The sequence below is a fragment of the Rissa tridactyla genome, chromosome 6 (assembly GCF_028500815.1).
Source record: "Rissa tridactyla isolate bRisTri1 chromosome 6, bRisTri1.patW.cur.20221130, whole genome shotgun sequence".
Lineage (NCBI taxonomy): Eukaryota > Metazoa > Chordata > Aves > Charadriiformes > Laridae > Rissa > Rissa tridactyla.
In genome coordinates, this window is record NC_071471.1 from 55,840,928 (window position 1) to 55,866,106 (window position 25,179).

Genomic DNA, 25,179 nt, shown 5'->3' on the forward strand with positions numbered 1-25,179 from the left:
TGGAATGCTGAACTTAGTCTACTGGTGGGATAGTTAGGCTCCTAAGTAAAGAAAAGATGACAGCTGTTGACAAGGTTGGTCTGGGGCAGGGGGTGGGTGTTGTTGGTTTTTGTCTTTTAATTTTAACTGTTCAGGTCAAGTCGTTCAACTATCAGACTTGTACTGCTTCACTCTATAGATGCCTCAAGTTCTACTCCACATAACCTTGATGACTGCAATGACCAAAAGATGCAAAAAATATAAACAGCAAGGAGGAGTGCAGGGTTTTTACATCTGATGCATGAAGATCCATACTACAATGCAGAGTAGGTTTGGTGTCTGTATTTCAAGAACTCTGGAGGAGTTGAAAAGGGTGCAGAAGACAGCCACAGAAAACAGCAAGTAGTTATGGAACGGGTCTTCTAAACCAGAATGGGTATCTTTTGAAAAAACTTGCATTGATCGAGCAGCCCTATTACTAGACTCAAGAGTAAACAGTTGAGGTATATGAAAACTCCTGTACTTCACAGACTATGAGCTCACACGATTCTGTCTAGCTTTACCTTGGAAATTTATTCATTTTAGATGGTAGCCACAATCAAACTAGCTGCCAAAATCCCCTCCGCCCATATACACAGTTATAGATAACTTTAAAGATATGTTGAAATCTCCAAGTTAAGCTACTGCATATTGCTACACAAATACTACCATCTGAGAATTTCAAGCTCCATCGTGCTACAGTCATCATGGCCATAATTGTACAAATTTAAACCTTCTCTTATTCTTATCCTCAGCAGCCCAGCTGGATACACAAATACATCCAGGATGCTAATCTCCCTCCTCTCCTGCCCCAAGGTGCACCACATCCATCGCCATTCCTTCAATCCCCACAGATCTACGCACTCCTCCCACCCCAGTCCCATTTTATTTTGCAGGCTTTCAAATCCACAAGCTCTTAATTTACATCCCACCTTATCTGTCCATACCCATATCTTTCTCTCTGATTAAGAAGCCAGTTTGGGGTTGGAAGAAAACCCTTTTTATTTCTTGTCCCAACATTATCAGCTCTATTTTTACTTACAGAGCTTTTCACATCAAGAGTTACCTTTTATTAGCACATCTAACACTGACGTTTTCAGATTTAGAGACAAACAAATTGAAGAGCCAGGAAAAAAAAAAAACATGTTAAAACACATGCTTGGGGAGGGGAGGTCCTAGAATTTACGCAGTTTATTTACTAGTCTTTTGACAGTGGCTTTGAAGGAGTTCCAGCCTGCTTTGGTTTCTTCTGTGTAGATTTCAGGAGGGAATCTACACCTGGAATCAGAACACTGTCAAATTTTTTCCTCCTGTTAAGTATCTACCTTGCATTCTACTCAATTTTTGGCATAGTCTGTAAACACCACAGGGAAATTGGTAAGTACCTATTACATATTTCATATAAAAGGATGTGTAAAATCACCACATTATTGCTTAAATTTACTATCTGTGTAATAATTATGCTGAAGATGTATTTCAGGACAAGAACAGATTTGAAAGAAGGGCAGGTATGCCCCTACTTACCAGCTCATTAGCTTGATCTATTGTAAATACACTGCAGTTTACTCTGTTTCCAATGTCAATGTGTGCATCAGCTAACAGTGAGATGAGTTGTTTACATTCATTCTGCATTCGTGTAAAAGGAACAGCAATTTCATCATAATAAAGATGTTCAGAAAGGACCCCAAGCAAACGAGGTTGCACACAAATGGCCACAGTTCTACACTCCTGTAACAGGAAGAGACGTAATTGGTTATTTCTGAGTACTCCCAATTTATTTTGTTTGGTTTTAGCCACTAAAACACTGCAATCTAGACACAAAAATCCAGTTTCCAGAGGGACCATTAACATTTGCAATCCACAATATTAAAGATTATGAATGAAACCTTCAGTCTGCCACTAAAACCAAAGTGATAGTGAATACAGGAAAGACAGTCATGTTAAAAGGAAGCATTGACCTTAGATAACATGCATCTTGAGAACAGACTTATTTGTAGAAGAAATGTGAACATATTTACTGATTCATAGTTCTGACAGTTGGCGTTTAGCTACCAAGTAATGTATTCCTCCATTGTCTACCAATCAAGCTTTTAGTATTTGGATGTACAAATACCATTTTAGCTTACCAACTGAAATTTTATTTCAAACTAAGTAGCAGGTGACAAGCTGTGGATTAAAATAGTATGTAAAATTTATTTTTGCTGCAGAAACATCCTACCTTTTGCAAGGCTGCCCACTCACAGATTACTAATGCAACACTAATCCTCTGCAAGGCAGATTTAGAATTCAAGTGGAAGAGCAGTAGCTGAGCTAATGATTCAGCTGGCTTTATTTCTTGAGTAACAGTATTTACACCTGGGTCACAAATGCAACAACAAAGTGCTCCGAGCAACCTGACAAAAGGAGAAAGAACAGTCACTTCAATGTTATAATTACTCTACATTTAATGATTCAAAATGAAGATGCCAAAAAAAGTCTACATAATTAAGTTTTTGCAAAAACACTATGTAACAAAAAAGATAAATGGCTTTTAAATATTTTCTCAGATTTTCAGTAAACTGACTTTGCTGCCATCATCCGAGCTCGCATGACAACATAATCTCTGGTTGCTGGATCTTCTGCAATGCTGTCTGCCCCAGCAATATATTCCTGAATCACTTCCTTATTCTGGGTTTGACCTTGACGCAGTTTAGCACCAGCCTTTTCCTACGGAATTAAGTTGGGAGAGGTTGAAAGTAAATGTATTTGTAATAGAAAAAATTAATTCATATTGCATAACATTTCCAATAACCATTATACCCTGCAAAAATTTGACTAAGCCAGAACATTTCTTGGATAACAGATTTCTTAAGGTAGTTAATCATTACAAATCATCTCTCTGCTAATAGTATTCTATGGTCCTCTTTCAGCATGTTTTCAGAAATTACACAATGCTTTTAGACTTAACTCAGTCCTGCAAACAGATGGTTTTGGAACCATGTAAATAAAGACTTTATAAAGTATTCACAGGGAGCATGCTACACAACAGAACTCTGAATTCTCATGGATAACCTGACAAGAGCTATTTTGCTGTACAGACTTGAGGTTTGGAAGTTAGGTTGCATGTAGGTAAGTTTGTAAGTTAGGTTACCTGTAGAAAAGCACCATCACTCCCCTCTAACACCTTTAGAACATGTCTTTATACACAGCTAATCAATTTCCTACTTCCCCCAAGCAGTTAGAGAGGTCACATTTCACTTACTTTTGATCTGGTTTTTACTTCTAGCAACATGTTTAAGTCAATGGGCAAATGAGATGGCTGCATCATTAAGCAGAGCCAGGCTCCCATCCACGGACAAGCAGCTGCAACCACATACTGTACAGACGCCTTGTTTAACAGTTCCAGCCATACCTAGGGAAAGAAACATAGTGGAAATCATGACGAATTTGTATGCAGTCTACGTAAGATCGTATGTGTGCTGATAAACTGTAGGAACCATCCTATTTTTCACTCTACAGTAAAGCATCAATAGGCTAACTACAAAATAATTAACATGAACAAACTATTCTTTATCTGCACAAGAATGCAGAAGATATGAAAGAGCAGGATATGACCTAAATATATAGTGTTTAAGTCATGCAAATACCTTATGAATAAGATCCAGAATTTCTTGGTTGCTTTCTAAGATACAAAATTGAAATATGTGCCTCAACATGTCTTGCAGAATTGGAGTCAGCCATGTTGAAGAGCTCTGAAACAAGGATATCATGATCAAACAGATTCCAATATGCATCATAATAAAACACTAATAACTAATTCTTACCTGGTCTTGGGTAGACAGCAGTGTGAATAATGTTTCCAGTGCTGCTTTTCGGACAGAAGATATAGTGTGATGCAAGAAGGGCCACACACGTGGGACCAAAACTGTGAGTGACTGCTGAATACTAGTACATGAAGAGAAGACAGAGACAGTGACAGGGGAAAAAAAACACCACACAGAACTAAGTTAATTTTGCTTATCCTCAGTTAATATTTTATCAAAAAGAAAGCTTTTTTAAAGAGAGAAGTGTTATTGCATACGCTTGGTGATTTTAAGCAAATGATCAGCTTAAACATTTAAAATAGTATGAGTCAGTATCTTTTTTCAGGAAAACACTGTTTTTTCTTACTGGTATAAAGAACTAGTTGATTCAAGCATATGTTTTTACCATGTTGTTTCCCAGATTATACTTTGGGCTTTGTTCAACTATTTAGAAAAGAGGTGCTTTGGCTTTGTTTTGAATTTATTATTAGGCATTTATGAGTTTAGAAATAATTTAAAGCAAACTTCTATCTTTTGTGCATGAACTTGCACATCAGCTGACACAAGTAGTACACGCTGAATTAAAGATGGCATTAGTGACAAAACTTCATTCCTAATTTTGGATCTGGGCAAAAAACAGCTTGAGCAGTAACAATCACATAGGATGAGAAAGATAAGATGTGCAAAACATCTACCTGAAGTGCAGATGCTGCGAGTTTATGAAAAATGTTAACATACTAACATGCAATTCCTTTAATTTGACAGTCCCAAACAGTGAGAAACTAGGCATCGTCTTCAACCAGCCACATAGAATTACTGGTTGTACTACTGATGTGAGTTTTCAATTTCATAGCTTTCTTTAGAACTGTTCCAAGAGTAAAGTTCAACAGGTAAATGCATGTGTTTTGATGTACACAGTTTGCTTGCTTGTTTGGAGTTTGTCAACAAGGAGCAGAGAAACAAGTAGTCTGTGGGCAGGACCACCATATGAGTGGAACCGATATCCTTTACTAAAATATCCAAGATTAATGGAGAGAGAGAAGGAAAAAAAATAAGTCACATGCAAACAATGTCTAGTACCATCTAATTATTTTGTTGCCTTTTACTAATGTAACAAAAATAGAAGCACTGTACTAACCTTCACTTTAAGGAAAAGCAAGAGTAAAACCTGCAAATACTGAAGCAATACTAATTAAAGTTACCTGCATTTGCGGACCTGAGGGTAAGTCAGAAGGGAAGAAAGAAGGATCATGATACTGTTTGTGGAAGCTGTCAAGTCATCCAACTCCAGAAGTGCATCCCACAAGGTATTAAGAATAAAAGGCACCTACACAAATAAGAAGTTATTGTACAAAAAAAGGAAAAATCAAAGAGCTGACTCTAAGCATTCTTTTCTTCACTCAGACCAAAAGTTAACTTTTCAATCAGAATTGATGGAAAACAATTCAGTCACCTTCTGAGACTGAAGTTGGACGAGGCTTTCCACTACTGGTACTAAAGATGCTGCAGCAACAGCTCGGACATCATCATCCAGATCTTGGAGACCTTCAATTATTGCAGGCAACACTTTAGGCAATAAAGTGTTGATCATGTCCTGCCAGAAAGATCACAAGCATTTTTAAACTTAAAAAGGATATAATGCCCCAAACAATTAAGATGTAATCTGAGTGTGTGAATAAACCTGTTATATAAAACAGAAGCCAGAGGTCCAAGACTATAATCTAAATATTGTAAGTTACCATTCATGAAACAAAACCTAGGTTATAAACTTGAATGAACTGTAACTCAGCTCAGGTTGGGGTTTTTTTTGGTGTAAACAAAGCTCAGCATTTGCAGAATAATGCCACCAATAGACTAAACTCTTGTAGCACTCAGCTGTTATCCTGGCACATGAAAGTATTACCAAAACCAGACAAGCATAGTCTCGATTTATCATGTTTTGTGCAAGTAACTTACCAAGTTACAAGAGTACAACTTTGCTATATACTCGCAGACTTCTGCAGCCTGGATATAAAGATGCAAGCATGCATTTAAAACTCACATAAGGCTGCAGTGCAAGCAAGCTTGCTTTATCATACCTATTTAACGTTCAGCCACATCCTCAACTTTGAGTAGAGCTTTTTGTTCCAAAACTCTCTGCAATTTGTCATGAGGGTTATTACCTGACGTACTGCCAAAGCGTACTTTATTCCTAGGAGACCCCCATGTCTCACTTCCCACTGTTCCTGTGTAAGCAGCTTCAGGAGAACATCCACAGTTTTATGAACTCCAGTCTCATTCATATGTTTCAAGACTACTCCCAAAGTCTGAGCACAAGTCTCACGTACTGGTGCTACCACCTAGGATAAAGTAAATGACAACACAGATATTTCTGCACAAAATTTGACTTCGAAAGAAACCAATATATCAGATGACCAAAACTGCAAAAGAGGTAGAAGTTATGTATCAGCTACTTTGCAATAAGCATCTGTGAGCAATAAGAACAGGCACATGCAGTAGCACTGTACAAAGCATAGCTGATGTGCTGCAGTATCTCCTACAGAAGCCTGCTGATCTTCCTCTTCACTCAAAGACAACTTACTTCATCTGAAACAAAGTCTCCAAATCTGTCTAATGCAAACACACAAAGGAGTCTAATAACCAGGTCTTCTAGCCACTCCTGATGCTGCTGAATCATCTGTAAAAAGAGAAAAAGTGAGCACCTTAACTGTATTTATTCATAAAGGATTTCTGATATGCTTGATTTAGCTAAAATTTATACAAAAGATATGACAACATACATTTAAACTGGCTGAATATAGTCATCTTGCACAGACAGTCAAGGTAAAATAGTCAGTGCTAGTTCAGCTCACCTGGATTATTACAAACACAATAATGTATTTTTTTAAAAAACACATAGTACCTTCATCAAAAGGCTAGAGAGCACCTTGTAAGGTGGGCAGATAATTTTATCCCTACACAGCACATAAAGGTAAGGTCATTCAGATAACTTAGACTGACTAATAGCAACAAGTCCTAGGCAAATCAATTAATAAGTGTTTGAAGAATATTTACAAATAAACATAAACTATTAAGCAGTACTTCTCCACTGTGGGAGACCCAGTGAAAGAACTTGCTTTTCAGCCAAGTCTCCTCCAGATTCAAAACAGCAATTTAGACCAAGCTTGTCTTGAAGATCTGGCCTCTGTTAGAGGCCCAATAGCTCTGCAATTCTGAATCTCAGAGCAGAAGCCCCATAAAAGCAACTATTCTGGCATCATCTTTCTCATATCCACTGTTATCCTGCTAGATCACCACTTCCCTTGAAAACTATGATTTTTATGAACAACACTTTCATCACGTTATGGATTTCATATTCCAATACATGTCAGAGAATTATAGCCCACCTATAGCATGAACAGCAGCCTTTGAAGCTAGCCTGGAGTATACACACTCTTTCCATAAATAGTGAAGGAACTGTTTAAAGCATCTTATCATTGCAGTGTGTGTTATTACTACCCTGCAATCTCCATGGAACAAATACTACTCCACATGGAAGCAAGGAGGAGAGCAGCTTTTGCTTTCCCTATATAAAGTATGCTGAAGTAGCTTGATTTACATTTGATAAATATATCTCCTCATTCTTCAACACTCTAAACCACAAGCTCTCACAGTTGCTTTTACAGCAGAGAAGTTAGTATGAATCTGGATGTGATTCACTATTAGTAATCAAGTTATTACTGTCATGATATTTTTAAAAAATGTTTTCCTTTTAAATAGACTATTTAAATACTTTTTCTCACAATAACAAAGGAAGCAGATCAATACAGTCACCTTACTATTTAAGCGAATAGAATTAGATGGTCTGAGACACTTTACTGAAGTTACATAAGGAACTTGTAAATTTTGTTTCAGCATACCTTTACCATGACCTGAAAACAGTACTTCCTGGTATGGAAGCTAGTGTTTAATAACTTTACACACAGTCTACATATTAATGGCTGCTTATACAGTAGCATTGTTTTTTGCACAGGCCTTTTAAAAAGAACGTAAACATTTCAGGGATGCATAAAGTGATTTCATCCAGATTATTCTGAGCAGACAAATCTCATGGTTTATATTCCTCAAGTCACCCACCTCTTGCAAAGCTAAAGTATTTTAAGAAGCCAGTTTTCTAAACTTCATTTAAGAAATATGTTAAGTCTACATGACTGGAAACTTACTTCTTCTAAAGAGCTGTCTCCCATTTTACCACCGCTTTTACCATGAGCTTTAAGTATCTCCCTCAGTCCGGTACCTGCACCATGTCGAACCTAGAAAAGTGAAATAAAATAAGTTTTTAAATATCTAGGAACAGAGATAAAAACCACACTGGGTAACTGAAACAGTACTTCTTTGTCCTTAATACAGACATTTCAAGTGCTGCAGAGTTAGTGGTACTTAGACTTGTTGGAAAGGGTAGCATTTTATTAGATTAAATCTTATACTTCATCTGACCAAAACAAACCTTTTATTTCCTAAGTATTTGTCAGCTTGTGGAGAGAAGCAATTAAGAATTGCTTCTATTTTCTAACATGGAAGATACTGTTATCGTATTATATCACCGTGTTATAAACCACTAGTTTTCAGAGAAAGAGCAACTAAAGATAACTGTTTTTAGTAAGTTTATACGCTAAAGAAAAGCAATATTCTTATATTTCTAAAACTCTATATTTCTCAAACTCTGTATTTCTTAAACAGAGTTTGGATGCCCACTGAATATTTTGGTGTCTGTGAAACGAATTTATGAGAATTCATTCGTTCACTATTCAGCATAGCTTACAAACCTGCCTTGCTTGGCTAAATATTAAAATAAGTGAACGAGTGATATGGGAAAGCAAATTATAGCCACTTGTATGTTCCCACCAAAGAAACACTTGAAAACACTAGGAAGAATTTTGGAAGTTACAGAAGACCAGTAGAAAGATGTACTACAGACACACTTGTTCCTGGTATTTTTGATACCTAACTGGACTAGTTATTGGCTAATCAAGAAAAGTCCACTCAATAGATAAACAGAAAGTTGCGGAAGTAAAGTTTTGAACTGGGTTTTCATTGAGAGGCCTTTACATAGGTTAGAGCAAAACTTAACTGTTTGGGCTTTTTTGTTTGTTTGAAGGGCACTTGATATACGTGCTTGTTGCAAGCAGAAAATTATTGTATTTCATTTCATGACAGTAATAACTAGAACTAAGTAGTTGGTAGGTCCTCCCTCAATCAGAATATCTTAGATGAAATGCAAGCATACACGTCCCCACATGTACAGCTCAGTGGCTGTGGTAAAAGCTATAAGCAAGCTAATAAAAACCAGCCAGAGAGCCTAGTCTTAAAGTCCTAATTGTTCATAATACACCAATTATTTGTTTATTTGGTCCAAGATTGCTTATGACCTAGTTGTTACAAGCCAAAAGAGGAAGACTTTGCTAGTTAACTGCTCAGCTTCTGCAAACATACATTTGTCGGTCTTGCTGCCATGTTCTAAAGGAAATACCAGTAGTAGGATTCATCTCACCTGACCTCAGCTGCCTATAAGCTAGGCAAGCAGCCTGAACTGGTCATCCAGACTGCCTCAAGACATTGCAAGAAGATGCCACAGGGCCATTTTATAAACATGTATTTTGAGGTAGTTTAACCTGTTTTTCATCCAGAACATACTGTAATAATGATTCTGTATTGATCTACTTCCTTAATTAAAGATGCATGCACCCTGTATCAAACATACCAAGAAAGCTCTGAGAATGTCTGCTTTGGATTCAACTGCAAACAGCCTGCTTTCAATAAGGTGAGGCTTATTAGCTCAGATGCAGTGATGTGCCACACAAATAATTATCCTTTTTCTGGGCCCAAAATAATTGTGCTGGCTGCATATGATCTATCTCTGTGTTTCCAAGTTTGAGGTCAGTATGGGCAGAGCCAATTTGCTGTCACTGAAACTGTGCTACAGATATGATTAAGCATGTTACAGTTGGTGTTAACATTTAATCTTTCAAAAGATCAACTTTTTTGATAAAAAAATGAAGTTACTTGACAACAGTTATTTTCATTGTGTGCTCAAGGAAGAGAGACCATTGTCAGCTACTTCATATTTTGGCGTAGAACTGATATCAAAGTTTGTGGAAAATAGTATAAGGACTGAATAAACGAGTGAGTAGATCAGGTTTTGAATCTTGAAAATAAGTTGTCTAGGCAACCAAACGTGTAGGTTTTGTAGTTAGTATTTACTATACTTCTAAAAAAAGTTAAAATTTCCTTTTTATAAATTCAGAGAACAACTAATAATTTGTAGCCTACTCTCTGTTACCAAAGGAGTGATCCCCCCACCCTTTTCTACTAGCTTAACATTAGACAACTATGCCACTGTTGTCAGCAACACTCACACAATATTCTTCAAACTCTTGATGAATCCATTGCTTCATCTTTTTGACCATAGATTCATGTGCTTTTATTTTGATTCTATTTCAATAGTTCAAGAATTCTCACATGTAATTACTGCTTTCCATATCTTTCACACTCTCCACTTGAGTATACATTACATATCTCTTTTCATTTGCCCTTTAAATGAGTCTTAAAAACCACTTAAGTTCTCTAAAAGCAGATTTGTCTTGGCTAATCTGTATTTACGATTGATGTGATTTTTGACATCTAGCAAAATTCTCAAGTCCTACACATACAATTTTTGCACTGCTGTCGAAGCCTTTTTTTAATCTATAGTTACACCTTAGATACTGCACATCTTACCTCCCAAGAAGGGTTAAAGAGATCATTGCACACCTCTTCACAGAAGCTTTCCAGAGGCCATTCATTTGCCTAAATTCATAATATTAAGTACAAGATTAAAAGAAAGATCAGACAAACACTTGTTATATTGTACACTACTTAGATACATGGAGATAACTAAGACCTCCAAAAGCTGAAGTTTTTTTTTTTGTTACTGGACAGAATTTAAAAAAAAACAACCTTCTTCCTCACTTCGGAAACTTTGCTGATTGGCACTGGATCTTCTTTTAAAAGGCTTGTGAAGTTTGTCTGTTAGTATTGTAACCTCTTCTCTATGGTAATTAATTCTGATGTTCTGGAATTCAGCCTCCCTCTAGGAACCATGCCAAGGCAGAAAATAAGCAAAGTTTCTTATTCTCCCCAGTTATTCTTTAAATTTATGAACTTCGCCTTTAAGGAACATAATAGGCAAGTTTTGCTTTGAAATTACACTACATAATCAAATTGGGTCAATCAATCTAGTACTAAATGCCACCCTTTTCAAAACACATCCTGCATTTTTGAAAACCAGAAGCATATCCACTGTCCCAAAATTTCCTACCAGGAAACTGACATGGCTGTGGAAAGGAGATTATGATACTAACATCAGTACATTCACACCATCACAAAGCATTTGCAAGGCTAGCAACCGGCAGCTATTCAGCTTCCAGTTATCATTAATCTCAAATGAATTTTCCAATCATTATTTTGCAAATATTTAATTCCTAAACTATGCCTGTAAAAATTTTATTTTTGTAGAATACAGACGAATCGATATAAAGTCTCTTCAAATAAACTTCTATGTGCCATTTGTATTCTGGTATAGCATTTCTTACAATTTTTCAGCTTTTCAGTCTATTGAAACAAATGGAAGTTTTTCTAAGACTAAGGCAATTGTTTAAATCTTCAACTACTAAATATAGAACTTAATTCTAAAATGAGCCTAATTAAAGTAAGGCGGAGATTAAATAAAGTGTACGTGAACATTTAGATCAAATTATTTATGGCTCAGTGTAATCCTATCATCTAAGTGTTTAGCACAGTTTTACAGTTTAATACCCAGGTCTGACACCTGTAATCCACCTACTCAGGTTCATTTGGGTCACAAACTGCTACCAATGGATTAAATTTGCTTTCTTCCTCAATGCTATACACAGTTTGAAATTCATTTTCTTATTACATACAGAAGTAAACTGGCAATGGCATTCTTTACTCCATTTCTCTTAACGCTAAAATGACTAAAGCATTTGGGAGCCATAAAAGCGGTTTGTTTTACATTATTCTGCTAAAAACTGAATGATCATTCCTGCTAAGAGCAGAACAATACATCATACCTCTTCTGGAGCATTTTCTACCAAAGTTTTTGAGTCTGTGGCAGGCTGGTTGATGACAACATTTGCAACTTTTCTTCTCTTTTCTTCTGGTTCCCCATCAGTGCTATCATTGCTGAGAAGGAAGTACAAGTTCATGAACTGAAAGTATGCTTTAGGGGAATTAATTACTTCTACAACTGAAGTCTTCAGATACAATGAAGCGTGGCAAAAATACAAAACAAAGAGGTTTAACACTGAAATATGCAAAATAGATGTTTACATGTTAAAAAAATTAAGCAAGCGGACAGTAGAATACTGTCCCAAACTGGCAATCCTTCTCAGCCTTTTCCAAGAGATACAGAAATTCTTAAATAAAATCAAGGAAAGATAGATTTTTTTACTGCTTTTTATAAACACAGTAGGTACAATAATATGTCACTATAAACTACAGTGAGGAACACAACATACATCAGAAAGTTGTATCTTAAATTTTTAGTTATTTTTTACCTTCTTAAATCCCCCATTTTCATGCAGTATTCTCAAGCCATATTTAATAACAGTGACAAACCACAAATTTTAACTGTAGCATCCCATTATTTCAAGATCACTCCGAAGCTACGTCCTTAACAAAGCTCCACTGGGAATAAGTATGGCACGCAAGCTTTTTACCATCAACACAATTAGCACATAAAAGATTAAGATGCAAAGACTGGAGGAAGTTTTTCCAACAGATAAATCAAATCACAATCCCAGCTTAACTGAAATGAAAACAAACCAGTTCACCGTTATACCTCTTCTCATTAGCCTCCACTGCATCTCTGGATCTTTGCTTTGCAAACAGCTTAGCCATTCTTTTGGCTTTATTCTTTTGTCTACTGCTCATGCCAGCTCGAAATTCTGAGTCAATTAACTCAGCAGCCTGAAGAGTCTGAAAGAGAAGTCATTCATTGTCAATTCTTCTTACAATGAGGGTCCTGAAAAATTCTCAAACCCACATTGCTCTCAACTTCCCCAACCTCCCATTTCAAACTCAGAGCAGCAGTATGACATCAAATACTAACATGCAACTAATGGGGCATAAGAACTCAGGAAGTCAAAAGCATACCCTATCAGATGTTGATCATCACACTGAAAATATAGACATTATAATTGCAGAAGCACACATAAAGCAAACCCACTGTACTAATTCTTGCAGTCAAACAGCCCGAGGTTTTACCTACAGGTTGTTTATTTACTAGTGAAACTGAAGAAGGAGAATAGTCCAGATCTTCATCATTGAACAGATCTTCAGTATTCATCCCAATTGCAGCACCCATATCTAAGCCGAGTTTCTTTTGTAACAGTTTCCTCTGTCGTGCTATCCTCTCTTTAGGATCAATTTCACCTTAAAAAAAAAGAAGTTTTTAAAAAAGGGAAGATATGTCAGATTTCCAATCAGATGTATTATTGAAGATTTGCTCAATGAAGTAACATAAGAAACCCAAAAGTTACAGAATTGAGTTGTTCTTGGCTAATACATCAATAGAATCTTATAAACCAAATCACGCTGATTCCTAGGAAAACCTTTTCTGCTGCTAAAGCTATACTAGCATTTAAACTGTGATCAATTTTTAAGCAGAAAATAATTCCCCTGAAATTCATTAAATTACACTTGGTCTACAGAAGTAAAAAAACTAATTTTTCCCTGAATTTTTAGGCAAGTGCACTTTGAAAGGAGCGAATTAACATACTAAATCTAGCAACTGATTCAAGAATTAGTGCTTTTTTGTTGAGCACATGCATCCTTGTGGGATCTGTTAATTTTGGCAGTTTGGGTTGTTTTGGTTTTGTTTGTTGTAAAGGTTTCCTTTCCTCCTAAACTTTACCTTCTGTTGGGAAACACAGACCTAAGAAATAATGACCACCAACAAAACCCCTCAAATGATATTCAAGCCAATATCCTATATTAAGCTAGGCTGAACCGGAACCTGTTTTCTACAGAAACATTCTTCCTTGTGAAGTGCACTGGACCCAGGCATTTACTCTCCTTCTGCCCAAACTAACTCCTGACAGCAACAGACTGAAGCATAAGCGTGATCTTCCCTGGGTGCTTGGAGTCTGGTAACAATCCTATCCTCAATCTTCATGCGTCAAGCAAGGCTCGTTTAGGAATTTAACAGAAGCTACCTCAATAATGTTGTGAAGCTTCAACACTAATTACTGAAGACCTAGACATCAGGACCACCCACATTTACATGAAAGAAAACTAGAAGATTGTAGTGCCTGAGTAAAATAACCCTCCAAGTAAACCAAAACTTGTAGCTCGTATGGATGTCAGACTTCACTCTCTTTTTACACGTGCAGTATGGAAGCCAGTGAGGAGACTGGTGGTTTTTTGTCAAATATCTGCACATAAACTTGTAAGTAGGTGACCAATATTGGCAGAATTTGGGGGTATACACCAGGTTGAGTAGTAATTAGTAGTTAATTATACCTATACCAAAAAGTTCGTGGGTTTTTTTTAATTGCATTTAACTGACAAGCAGAGAAATACAAACAACTTCCATTCTCTAGAAAATACTTTTCCTTTCATGAGTTCGTCTTAGGAAAAAGTGCCGAAGACTGCTAATTCTAAAGATTATTTAGCTTGCTTTACATCCATTCACATTAGCTACTTACTTGAAAAGGAAAGCTGCTACAAAATGCAAAACAGAGTAGCCTTTGTGCATTTTCCCACCAGATAAAAAAGCAGCGAAACAAAAACTATTTTTAATTTTCTTATTTTTTGGTATTGCATTTTTTTATTTATTTTAATTCATAAAGTTATTTACGGGCAATCATACGACACTGGGAAAAATATCAGACTTCTATGAACTGAAGTGTCCTATTCCATCTATTTGATTTTTGAACAGGTAGGGCTCCATTAGAAGAGATCAAACTTGTACAACACCTCATTAACCTCGCATAAAAGACGGCAAGCAATAAAATAGCAGCCAGGCTTAACAGACAGGATGCCGCTTAAGTGTCAGCAACCATAGGTTCTGTTCCTTGCTAAGCTAGTGATCTTCTGCGTACACTGCACAGAACACATCACACACAGGAAACAAGTGAATCAGGGCTATGCCATCAGAACAGATTCTTATTTATAACATTACTTCATTTGGTGCAGAAACTGGAAGATGGACTGGGATTAGAGCAGGAAAGTACAGTAATAGCAACACCCCAAACTTAAATAACTCCATGTCATTACACTGATATAAACCAACTCTCAGCTAAAAAGTTGCAGAAAGATATCAGACAAGTCACTTAAATGAGACATCACATGGGCACAGACACTTGACCTTTCCACTTTGACAGTTTTATCACAGTATTTTTCACACAATCTTTCTGTACTTGAAACCTTCAAACTTTTAAATAAGCCACATCCCACTACTATATTTGGGAACACCATTTCAGTGAAGAACAAGTGGTGATAGTTCCTGCACCTCTTAAGAAGTCTACAGAAATTCTACAGGAGTCTTTAATACTGCTTTTTCTGCTTCCTCTTTTAGGTTTCGATCTCCTCTTCCACCCTGTACAAGTACTAATTCTGATAACAAAGAAAGAAAAACCAAGCAATACACAACCCCTAAAAAAATTGTTTAACTTGAGAAAGACAATAGAAACCAGTTTTGTTGGGGAATATTTTCTTCAGTTACTTCCTAGCATTCTGAGAAACCATGGACGACTAGGCTCATAATACTGCCACAACAAACTTTTTCAAATCAATAAGTTTTCTTGTCTGCAAGTAAAATATAAAGATATACCTGATTTATCATCTTGAACTTCAAATTCCGCACCAGCAGAACCAAGAAGAGATGCACCATGTTTTAACAACCGACATATATCAAATCTGTCAAAACGCAACCGATCTGTTGAAGGTGAATCTTCCATAGGACTTTCTGAACCTGGTTCTAGAGAGGACATTGAAAGTGATATTAATGACAATGTGATGAAGATTTTGTTCAAAGTTCTGGCAGACGATTAAGCAAGAGAAAGAAATAATTTCTCTCCTCCAAAGGAATCATCAGACATACAGCACTTTTATTCACAAAGTGTAAAGGACCTGTTTCACAAAGATTGGCTGAAAAAGCTCACTTAACATGCTTAATTGAAGATTTTTTTTTTTAATGTTTTTCCCCTTGATAAATTTAGCTTTTTAAAATCTTTGATGCTGACATACCACTAGGTGTACTGACATACCACTTTGTACACATATGGCCAACTCACCATTTGAGCTGCATGTGGCTCAGAAAATAGTTCAAACAATTACCATGCCAACACTGTATCATATCACCAACAGCCAAACATCCATGATATGGAAGCTGGAGAGCAGTCTTCACAGGTATGGGAGGGCCTTCAGCAGCCAAGGGCTGCTGAAGACTAGTTATCAGCTCTTCTCAAATCCAGCTGCAGACACAGCATGGTTCAATACTGATACAGAAGAGATTTGTTCCTCACAAGGTGTTTTATAATTTCCTGGTTATGAATTCCAAAGTGTTCCCTCCCCTCAACGCTCAAAGATTAGGGTGTTTTGTGGCTCTTAGTCACGTGCTGCTTAGTATCAAAAAAATTGGCTATTCCTACATAATCCAACACACTCACATCCTGAATTACAACCAGCAGTATAAATACAATTGTTGCCTACAGGAAATACAGCATTTAGTTTAGTCTGTTTCATCCCACACTCACTTATTTATGAAAGCTTGTTCATTTACAGTAGAATGAGTCTAAGTGCTCCAAACACCATACAACATAAACACCACCTACATGTCTTCAGACCTGATATTAACATTTCATTAAACATATGCAAAAAGAAAACTTATTTATAGGAAGTTTAAGAACCTAAATGCAAACAGACCACTGTAAAACATATATTTGACTATTAGATCAAACAATTTAACTGAAATTGAAGAAACAAATGTCTGCATAGCCAGTTAGCCCTGTTAAATGGTACCTTCTCAAACACACATAATTACCTTTTCATATCTGATAGGCAGATATGCAAGAACTAGACAATGCATATGAAAGAGCTGCTGTACTCAAAGAATGACAGGTTGCCCAATTTCCATGTACAAAAGGAGTGCTCTAAGTAATTCTTGGAATTAGACTAGTGAAATTAACTTTTATCCAGACAGTAAAGTCTATAAAGTTATTAAGTATATAGATAAATATGAATTACTGGGAAAGTCAGAATGGCTCCTGAAAAAAAACCCTCATTAACTTGATTATCAATGTCCTTGAATAGCTTTAACGAGTGGATAGAGGGGATCCAGTAGATACAATATATTCGAAAGCTTTTGGCAAGGTTTCATAAACCATACCAAAACGATGAAGGAACTAAGTCACCATAGAATTGGTGAAAACATCCTTTTACAGCTTGAAAGGTGGTTAAAGACAAATAAAAGTTAGCTTTGAAGTCCTTAAGGGATCAATGCTGGAACCAATTCCATCGGTCTTTAGCAATGGGAAGGAGATTTCACTACACACTCTCCTCCCAGCATGTAGATGACACAAAGCTCTTTTGGGTAAAGAAAAGTCACAATGGCACTAAGGAATCCAAGGAGGAGTCTCAGAACAGAGTAAATGGGCAAAGAGGCAGATAAGGTGCAAAATCAGTAATGTAAACCATGCCTACACAACACTGAATTCAGAACTGGCAGTTAATATTCAATAAAGATCTTGGAGGCGCTTCTGACAGTTTTCTGTTTTCACCAGCTTATTGGGCAGTGACAGCCAAATAACTACTAGGCATCATCAGGAAGGACACTGAAAACATGACAAAGTGCATCATTTTGTCACTACGTATAAATATCAGTTCTCTAGAGATGTAGGTACACTGTGTGCAGTTCTGTGCATCTCAAGGAGGCCACAAGTAAGAAAAAGCACAGAGAAGGACAAGTAAAGTTATCTGAAAGACAATGCAGTTAAGTTACCAAAAAAGTCATCTAAAAGACAAAGGAGGAAAGACTGAAGAGACTGCAACTCTCCAATATGGAGAAAAGTTCTTGGAGGAGACTAAATATGATGGCTTATAAAAATCATAAAGGCAGTGGATAAGGCAAATGCAGAACTTGCTTGTCAAATTCTATAGCAAGAGAACCTGGAGGTGCTGAATTAAACAAATATGAGGTCACCTCAAAACAGACATGAATTTTGTTTTTTGGGTGGGGTTTTTTTGGGTGTGGGTTTTTTTTGTTTTATGTTTGTTGGTTTTGTTTTCTTTTACAGTTAGTGAACTTCTGGAACCTATGCAACGTAAGTTTGTGAACACAGACAGTGCCAACAGGTTTAGACAAAGTCACTGACAAGAGGTCCATAAGTTAACAATAAAAACAACTCTAACATCCCTAACAGGACAATTTCAGATGCAAAGTGAGTACAAACAGAAAAGACCTCAGCAAGCTGCTGTTTCACCTCCCTCAGAAAGGTGCTTTTGAGCAAGGGAACAGAGAAGAAAATGTCTGCAAATATCATGACAAAGTTGATTGGTTAAAATTTTTGCCATTTTACTAGTTATTATTCCTTTTACTTATAAAAGCTTTATTAGGGTACAGAGCACAAGCACGTGAATCTTAGAAGAAACAAAGGTCAGGCACATCGTTGTAACTGAATATGAATATCTAAAGCCAAAGATGTTTACTACAGTCCATGCATATAAAAAAGTCTATGCTCACAAAAAACCCAGAATGACACAGTTGCCTTGAAAAGTCTCATATCACAGTCAGTTTGCATCAGATAAACAATGAATTACACATAATTCATTTAAGCACCTTGTTTTGCTCTTGGAGTTGGATTCCACTCAGGTACATTTTTCACTATTGCTTCAACAGCCTGGCCAGCTGCAATACGAGTATCCCAATTTGTACTTCTTAAATACACCAACACCTTCAAGGAGAGATGAATAAATAAATATTTGCTTAAAAATCTACTTTCAGAAAATCCATCTGCAGTTATGCTCTATTAAAACACATTAAAATACTTTTACTGCTATGGATTAAGACAACACTGAAAACAACAAAAACAAATGGCAAGAAAATAAACCAAAGAAATGCAAGCAGTCTTCCCTATATTGGTCACTGCTGAGCAGAACTCTTGCCACAGCCAGACATTCAGAATTTATAAAATATATTTAGTCCCATGAGTCAAACTCAACCTCGATTTCCGCCAGGTACTGAACAAGGCTTGAGACTTTTTTTTTTCCTTTCTAAAAGGAAGTGTTCAACAGAGATTAATAGTCCTTAAAACTCTGAAGTCATTTAACTCAAGAAGAGGGACAACATGGATCACTTGAAGCAACAAATGCTCTTCTAAACTAATTTACCACTATGTCTTAAATCTGGAAAAACTATTTCTTTCTCTGAAAGTGGTTTGATATTCATGATTCCTTGTCCACTCTGTTGATACCACCAATTGTGGTGAGGGCACCTGCTCAATAAGAGCAGAATTGAGGTCACTCAGCCATCTCCAGCTGTCAGATACAGACTATTTTTGGTGGTTTTACTAGACTTGGCTAGATTGAAGTCCCAAACTAATGGAAATCTCTTTCCATTCCTTTTAAAGACATGCTGCCTCCTGTATTTTTAATGCTGTATCGCACAAGGAACAAACTTTAAAGGCAGGAGCAGAAATTTTTAGAAGTCAGTAAAGCTTCTCTTTATAGAAGAAAATATGAACTTACAGCAAACATTGAATATCAATACTGAATGCAAAGTGAAACCTCACCTACGTAAGCATTTCAGAGGCTGAGAAAACAGCAGGGTTAACAGAAGTAGTCTCCTAATTTTCTTCAGCCTCCTTTTTCCAGAGAACACACGACTACTATGCTTTCTCTTCTTCTTCCCACAGAACCCACACCCCTTTAAACTAGTTTTATTCTCACCATTAAAGTACTCAAAAAAAAAAAAGATGCTTACTTTAGATAAGAGATTATTCAGTTCATGAGGGTGCAGTTTCACTACCTCCCCAAGTTGCTGTGCAGCTGCTTTTCTTGTTACTGGTGTTGTACCGGTGTCCAGTAAAATAAAGAGACGATCAAGCCTAAATATGATTGACAAAAACCGAAATTGTTATGCTATTCATAGTTCAGCTTCCCATCTCTATTAATATTCCCCCACATTTTTCAGTTTATCTAATGCAAACAAAAAACATTTGCCTGAAGACTATCAATTGACTGGGTGACAAATGTACTTTTTCTCCTAATAGTTCTTTAAAAGCACATTTAATTTTGTAAGCAAAAAAAGACAAACAAAACAGAAGTTGTTAGAAACATTATTTTTAAAATAAAAATTTGCAGTTGCAAGAAAAAAACTAAATTGTTCCCTTCTTTGTTCTGTGGTAGAACATTTTCAATCCTGAAAAATACATACTGTTAAGTTGTAAATGATCTTCAGCAAATTCTGTCCGATAGAGAAAGTAAAGGGCTCAACTGCTTGTATTGTGCATTATCATTTCTTTTGAAGACACAGCCTGTGATCTATAATATCAAACTCTGCTTTTCCAGAATACCACAATTTTTTATTTGTCATGTATTTTTCCCCCAACTACCTGGAATATATTAGACCAAACCTGTTGTTCTGTTTGTGGTTTTGGAACCTCCGGTCTTCCCATGAAATATGGGAATTTAACCAGCAGATCTGTTTTCACAGTAACTCTGTATTTAGTGAAAGAGACCTTGATCATCTATTTTCAGATTAGTTAGCTTATTTCTTTTTTAGAGTTACTGAATGAGAAAGTCATTATATTAAAAAAGCGACTACCTAATCAAATCAGTGATGGAATTAACAAGCGTTCATTATTCCCTCCACTATATGTGGGACAGTTAGAACTCTCTTTACAAGGTGTCTAGTTTATCCATTAGTTATTGGGCAGTATGAGGTTATTACTGACTGAATGTGAATCTAGAATCTGTCCACATAGTGCAATCAGAATTGCCCCTTCTAGCCCCTTTTTCTAGTAAAAACACTCCTCCAAATATTGCAACAATACGAAGCTGGAATTTACACAGCAGTGAGGCTCGCCTAGATCAGCCTAACAAAATAAGGCTACAGGTACCCTGAATAATTCCCCTTCCTCAAGAAAACATACCCTAGTTAGAGCAAATACACGACAAGTGTTTTGCCTGTTAGTCTGTTGCTACTAATTACATTTCACCAAAATTGCCTTTAACTTTAGTTCCAATCGTTTAAAAAACAAAAAGTCTTCTTTCCAAATCACTGGATTTTGCATTTTCTTTGACACACTTAAACCACACTTACTCCTGAGAATATTTTATAATGTGTCTCAGCGCATTAGAAACAGAAGAGCTACAGAGCCAAGGCAGTAATGCCTCAAAAATAAAGTTCCAAACCTCAAATGCTCTCACAACTGGAGGTCCTAGATTAAATATCTATCAGATAAAAAAAATCCTAACTGAAAGTATTTCAAATTATTCCAGTATTTTAGACACACTTCTGGTATTTGCCAGCTTTGAAATAATTCTCTTCTAACTACTACAATAGGCAAGATAATTTCAATTTCTGTAGATAAAACTGGAGTTTCAATTTCTATTATTTACTTGGTAGTAAATTGTTTTAGAGTTACATAAAAATGAAAATCCAAACATATCTAAACTAGTAGTTTTGTGTGATTAGACAGTCAAGGAGGAAAGCAAAAGCTTTATAGATTCAACTCTTCCACATCACTGATAATAGACTAGTGAGGAAGAACATACCAAATACTTTATTTACAAGTATTTTTTCCTTAGTACGTTTGACAGTAGTTATCCAACCTGATTTGCAGCACTCAGTACTATTCAGTACAAAATATGCTAGCTTGCAGAGCAATAACAGCTTGCTCTAACTTGCTTGTTCCCTCACTCTTAAACTCGCCCCTTTCATTCTTCACCTCCCCATGAAACATCAGCGTTCCATACTCAGTACCTTTGCCATTTAGCACCACCCACTCCTTTAACTATCAAAGTATCTTTTTTCATCTCCAAAGTCAAGCAGAATGTGCAACTTAGACCACTTCCTCAGTGAGAAATCTTCATGTGTCAAAACGGGAGAAAACCACTACGACAGCTTACCCTCAAAAACCCTCAACTTTTATTCCAATCAGTTACAACACTAACTAGATATTCACTCCTAAAACCCGCAACTTTTTGAAGCTGTATTACCTACAAAACACAGTTGTTTGTTATTGTTTGGGGGGTTTTTTTGGTTTTTTTTTTTTTTTTTTAACCTGCAGTATGCTGGGTTTGTAATTTGTGATTTTAAATTGTAACATGCTTTGCTTACAACACAAACGCAAAACAAAGCGGAAGAATTTAAAATCTTTACAGTGCCTCACACCACTGTAGGAAGGTTTCAGTCCTCAATCCCAGCAAAATAAATGGAACAGGATTAGCTTCAGTCCTCAATCCCAGCAAAATAAATGGAACAGGATTAGCAAATACAGCAAGTGATATCTGACTAATAGTACTCCTGGTCACACCATCCATTCTTCCCTCCCTCCCCCCAACTTCCCTGATGTACAATTCCCAAACAATTAATATTTTGGAAGTATTAAGATTCTTAAATTAAGTTCTGGTGTTGCTGCGGCAGAGTTTGGCAGAGCCTGGATTCTTCTAGTCAGAAGGGTAGCACTGAGAAAGCTGCTACTGATGAACGGTGCTTTTTTTTTTTAACATTAGTTTTCATTCTTAGTTTCATTAAGGAGGAAAAAATAGCAAAAATTCAAAGCAAATTAATTTTGAGGACCTGCAGCCTGGAAAGAAATTCCCTAAATTTTGGCAAGGTTTTCATTCTCTGAACGAACTAACAATTTTTAATCTAGTTCTTAAAGCCAAAGAGAACTAAGAGTTTTCTAATGGCATGTGGTTCTGCCTCTCATGCTAGACAGTGCTGTGAGCAAAGTGCCACATGGCTCACTTCGTTCACAAATGTAACACAGAAGTCCCAATCAGGGTGGCAGAGTGAAACGCCCTGCAATGCAGATAAAATTTTTCATCATTTTATGAAAGACTTCAACACAGGCTGTCAGAAAAATTGTTCTAAGCATATGGAAGGCACAAAACCCAGAGAAATATAGGGAGTACTTAGGGGAAGAAAAAAAATTAAAAAGAAAACCAAAGAGATTTATGGATTGCTATGAAAAAATCAAAATACCAAAAAATGCTAAAAATGAAATATATCTCCAAAACTACTAGTTCTGCATGTTAACTGCTGTAATCAGAGCTTAAAAATACAAAGTCCTTCACTCCGAAGTCATAAGCAATGGTTTAGATAAAACTTCTGACTGTCATCTTCCAATCCCGAGTCAACTACATCTCATCAATAGGACAGCAGCCATACACCACTTCTATGTGAACTCATGCCATATGAGCTCATTACAAAGCACTAAATTGTTCAGAGAGATAGATATCTTTTTCCTCACTTGAGAAATTTGAGATTTTCTAATCACTGCTGAAGTGCATCAGCACAGCAGAACTTGGAGATGCAATTAAAAGTTTTATGAAGAGCATTATATTCAAATTAAGTATTTTTTTCTTCTAAGAAATACCACATGAGCTTTTACACTGACACCAAAGTTCATTAAAAACATTTCTGACACAAAGACATCAATTCAGGTGCTTAAGAACAGACATCTAGTAGCATCCGAGACACTTCAGAATGAGTCATGCACATGGGGTCAGCAGACATGACATAGGATGTGGGAGATCCTTGTCATTCTGAAGTGGCAAGGACACACTGTACCATCTAAAGTGGCACCAGACCTAGATTAGGCAAGTGAATCCTCCCCACATAAATATTCCAAGTCAAATCCAGACCACTTCATTAAAGCACATAGTTTTGAAGAGACTAAACCTTGAATTCTTACTTTCAGAACAGAACCACCTGAGAGATACTCAAGAATAATCGGCAGGTCTGTGATGAGGATATCAACTGGAGCCGCCATCCCAAATTGGACCAGACTTCCACCACTACTACTACTTCCACCACAGACTACTACCACTCAAACAATGTTATCTAACAATCCTAAAAAAAATTAAATAATTAGTTCTTAGAGAAAGATTGCAGGCAAGAAGAATTCTAACAGTAAACAATTTAATTTGCATTGCTATTAATCAGAACAGCAAGGTTGGCTGTCATGAGGAGGAACATCATCTCTCTAATCAACACTGTTATGCAGAATGATTATGCATACAGGCTGAGTTCAGTTAACTAAAGTGGGTTTTGTGAATAAAAATACATAGAAACTATTACTGACTCCCAGCCACTAAACATAACAAGCCTTTTGCTCTTCCAAGTGCAGTATCACAGCAAGGACTACAAATAAAAAAAAAAGACAAAGGACAAACACAAGAGCAAGTACTTTCAAAAGAGTCACCACAACTCACTGGCACTCCCCAGGTAGCTAGGTGATTTCATGTTCTACTCTGCTTTCCAATCAGTTTTGCATATTCAGCATTAAACTAAGTTAGGCATGACTGCACCCAGGCACAGTAGGCAAATATTGCAACAAATGACCTGTTCTGTTTTTCATGCTAATCTTCAGCTCTTTGCTGCCTAAAGGTATGTCTCCAAACAGAGAGCCTATCTCCATTTGAAGGGACAGTTATAATATTTAAAGTGAGCTTTATGACGCTCCTGTGGAAACTGGAGGATGTAGATTTGAAAGCCCTTCAGCTATAGGGGCATTAGAAAGCTAGTAGCAGGATAGTTAATGACCAGGTCATTAACAGGTCAAACTACTACCTATGTATCTACATCGAACCATAACAGATGTTATTAACAGTATCTCCAAAATGTTTACAAAAGACAATACATGCAGCTGAATTGTATAAAGATCCTTATCATTCCAGTGTAAGCATTCTGACTGGATTGGGTCCCCACAGGGCTTCAGATGGGGAAACTTCCGATTTGTTGATTTCAATGAGTTGAGGCTTGAAAGGGACAGTGAACTGACCACTGCTGCCAATGAAGTGATCTGTTTGGACTCTATATCTCTGTGCACACCAGTGTGTTTAACTGGCCAGGGAGCAGTCTCTGACAGTAAAAGTCAACTGGTACAGAACAGCTAGTAACTATCCTAACATATCCTCCAACCCATTAAAATTGTGTGACTGTACAAAAAAACCTTAGTGGCATAGTCCCTGGAACACGCTAATGTCAAACTCTGCCTAGAGCTCTTTGGAAAACTGCTAGCTAGCACCCATCAGAAGGCAAGGGAATACTTTTAGCAGTTAAAATTATAAATCATATGTCAACACCCAGGAGCTTCCCCCCAGGCAC

At 36.7% G+C, this 25,179-nt stretch overlaps 1 protein-coding gene across 2 annotated transcripts in view; it reads right to left on the bottom strand.

The window, feature by feature from the left end:
- BTAF1 (B-TFIID TATA-box binding protein associated factor 1) overlaps positions 1-25,179 on the bottom strand; it is a 53,742-nt gene that overhangs the window by 16,026 nt on the left and 12,537 nt on the right. For both annotated transcript variants that reach the window (XM_054207380.1, XM_054207381.1), the window contains 18 exons: positions 19,822-19,945; positions 18,679-18,793; positions 15,673-15,819; positions 13,108-13,271; positions 12,679-12,815; positions 11,909-12,020; positions 10,557-10,625; positions 8,003-8,092; positions 6,382-6,477; positions 5,963-6,139; positions 5,254-5,394; positions 5,003-5,127; positions 3,822-3,942; positions 3,645-3,749; positions 3,260-3,409; positions 2,582-2,724; positions 2,237-2,411; positions 1,543-1,746 (listed from right to left, as the gene is read on the bottom strand). In XM_054207380.1, coding sequence (XP_054063355.1) covers positions 1,543-1,746; positions 2,237-2,411; positions 2,582-2,724; positions 3,260-3,409; positions 3,645-3,749; positions 3,822-3,942; positions 5,003-5,127; positions 5,254-5,394; positions 5,963-6,139; positions 6,382-6,477; positions 8,003-8,092; positions 10,557-10,625; positions 11,909-12,020; positions 12,679-12,815; positions 13,108-13,271; positions 15,673-15,819; positions 18,679-18,793; positions 19,822-19,945 — 2,395 coding nt within the window. The remainder of the gene's footprint in view (positions 1-1,542; positions 1,747-2,236; positions 2,412-2,581; positions 2,725-3,259; positions 3,410-3,644; positions 3,750-3,821; positions 3,943-5,002; positions 5,128-5,253; positions 5,395-5,962; positions 6,140-6,381; positions 6,478-8,002; positions 8,093-10,556; positions 10,626-11,908; positions 12,021-12,678; positions 12,816-13,107; positions 13,272-15,672; positions 15,820-18,678; positions 18,794-19,821; positions 19,946-25,179) is intronic.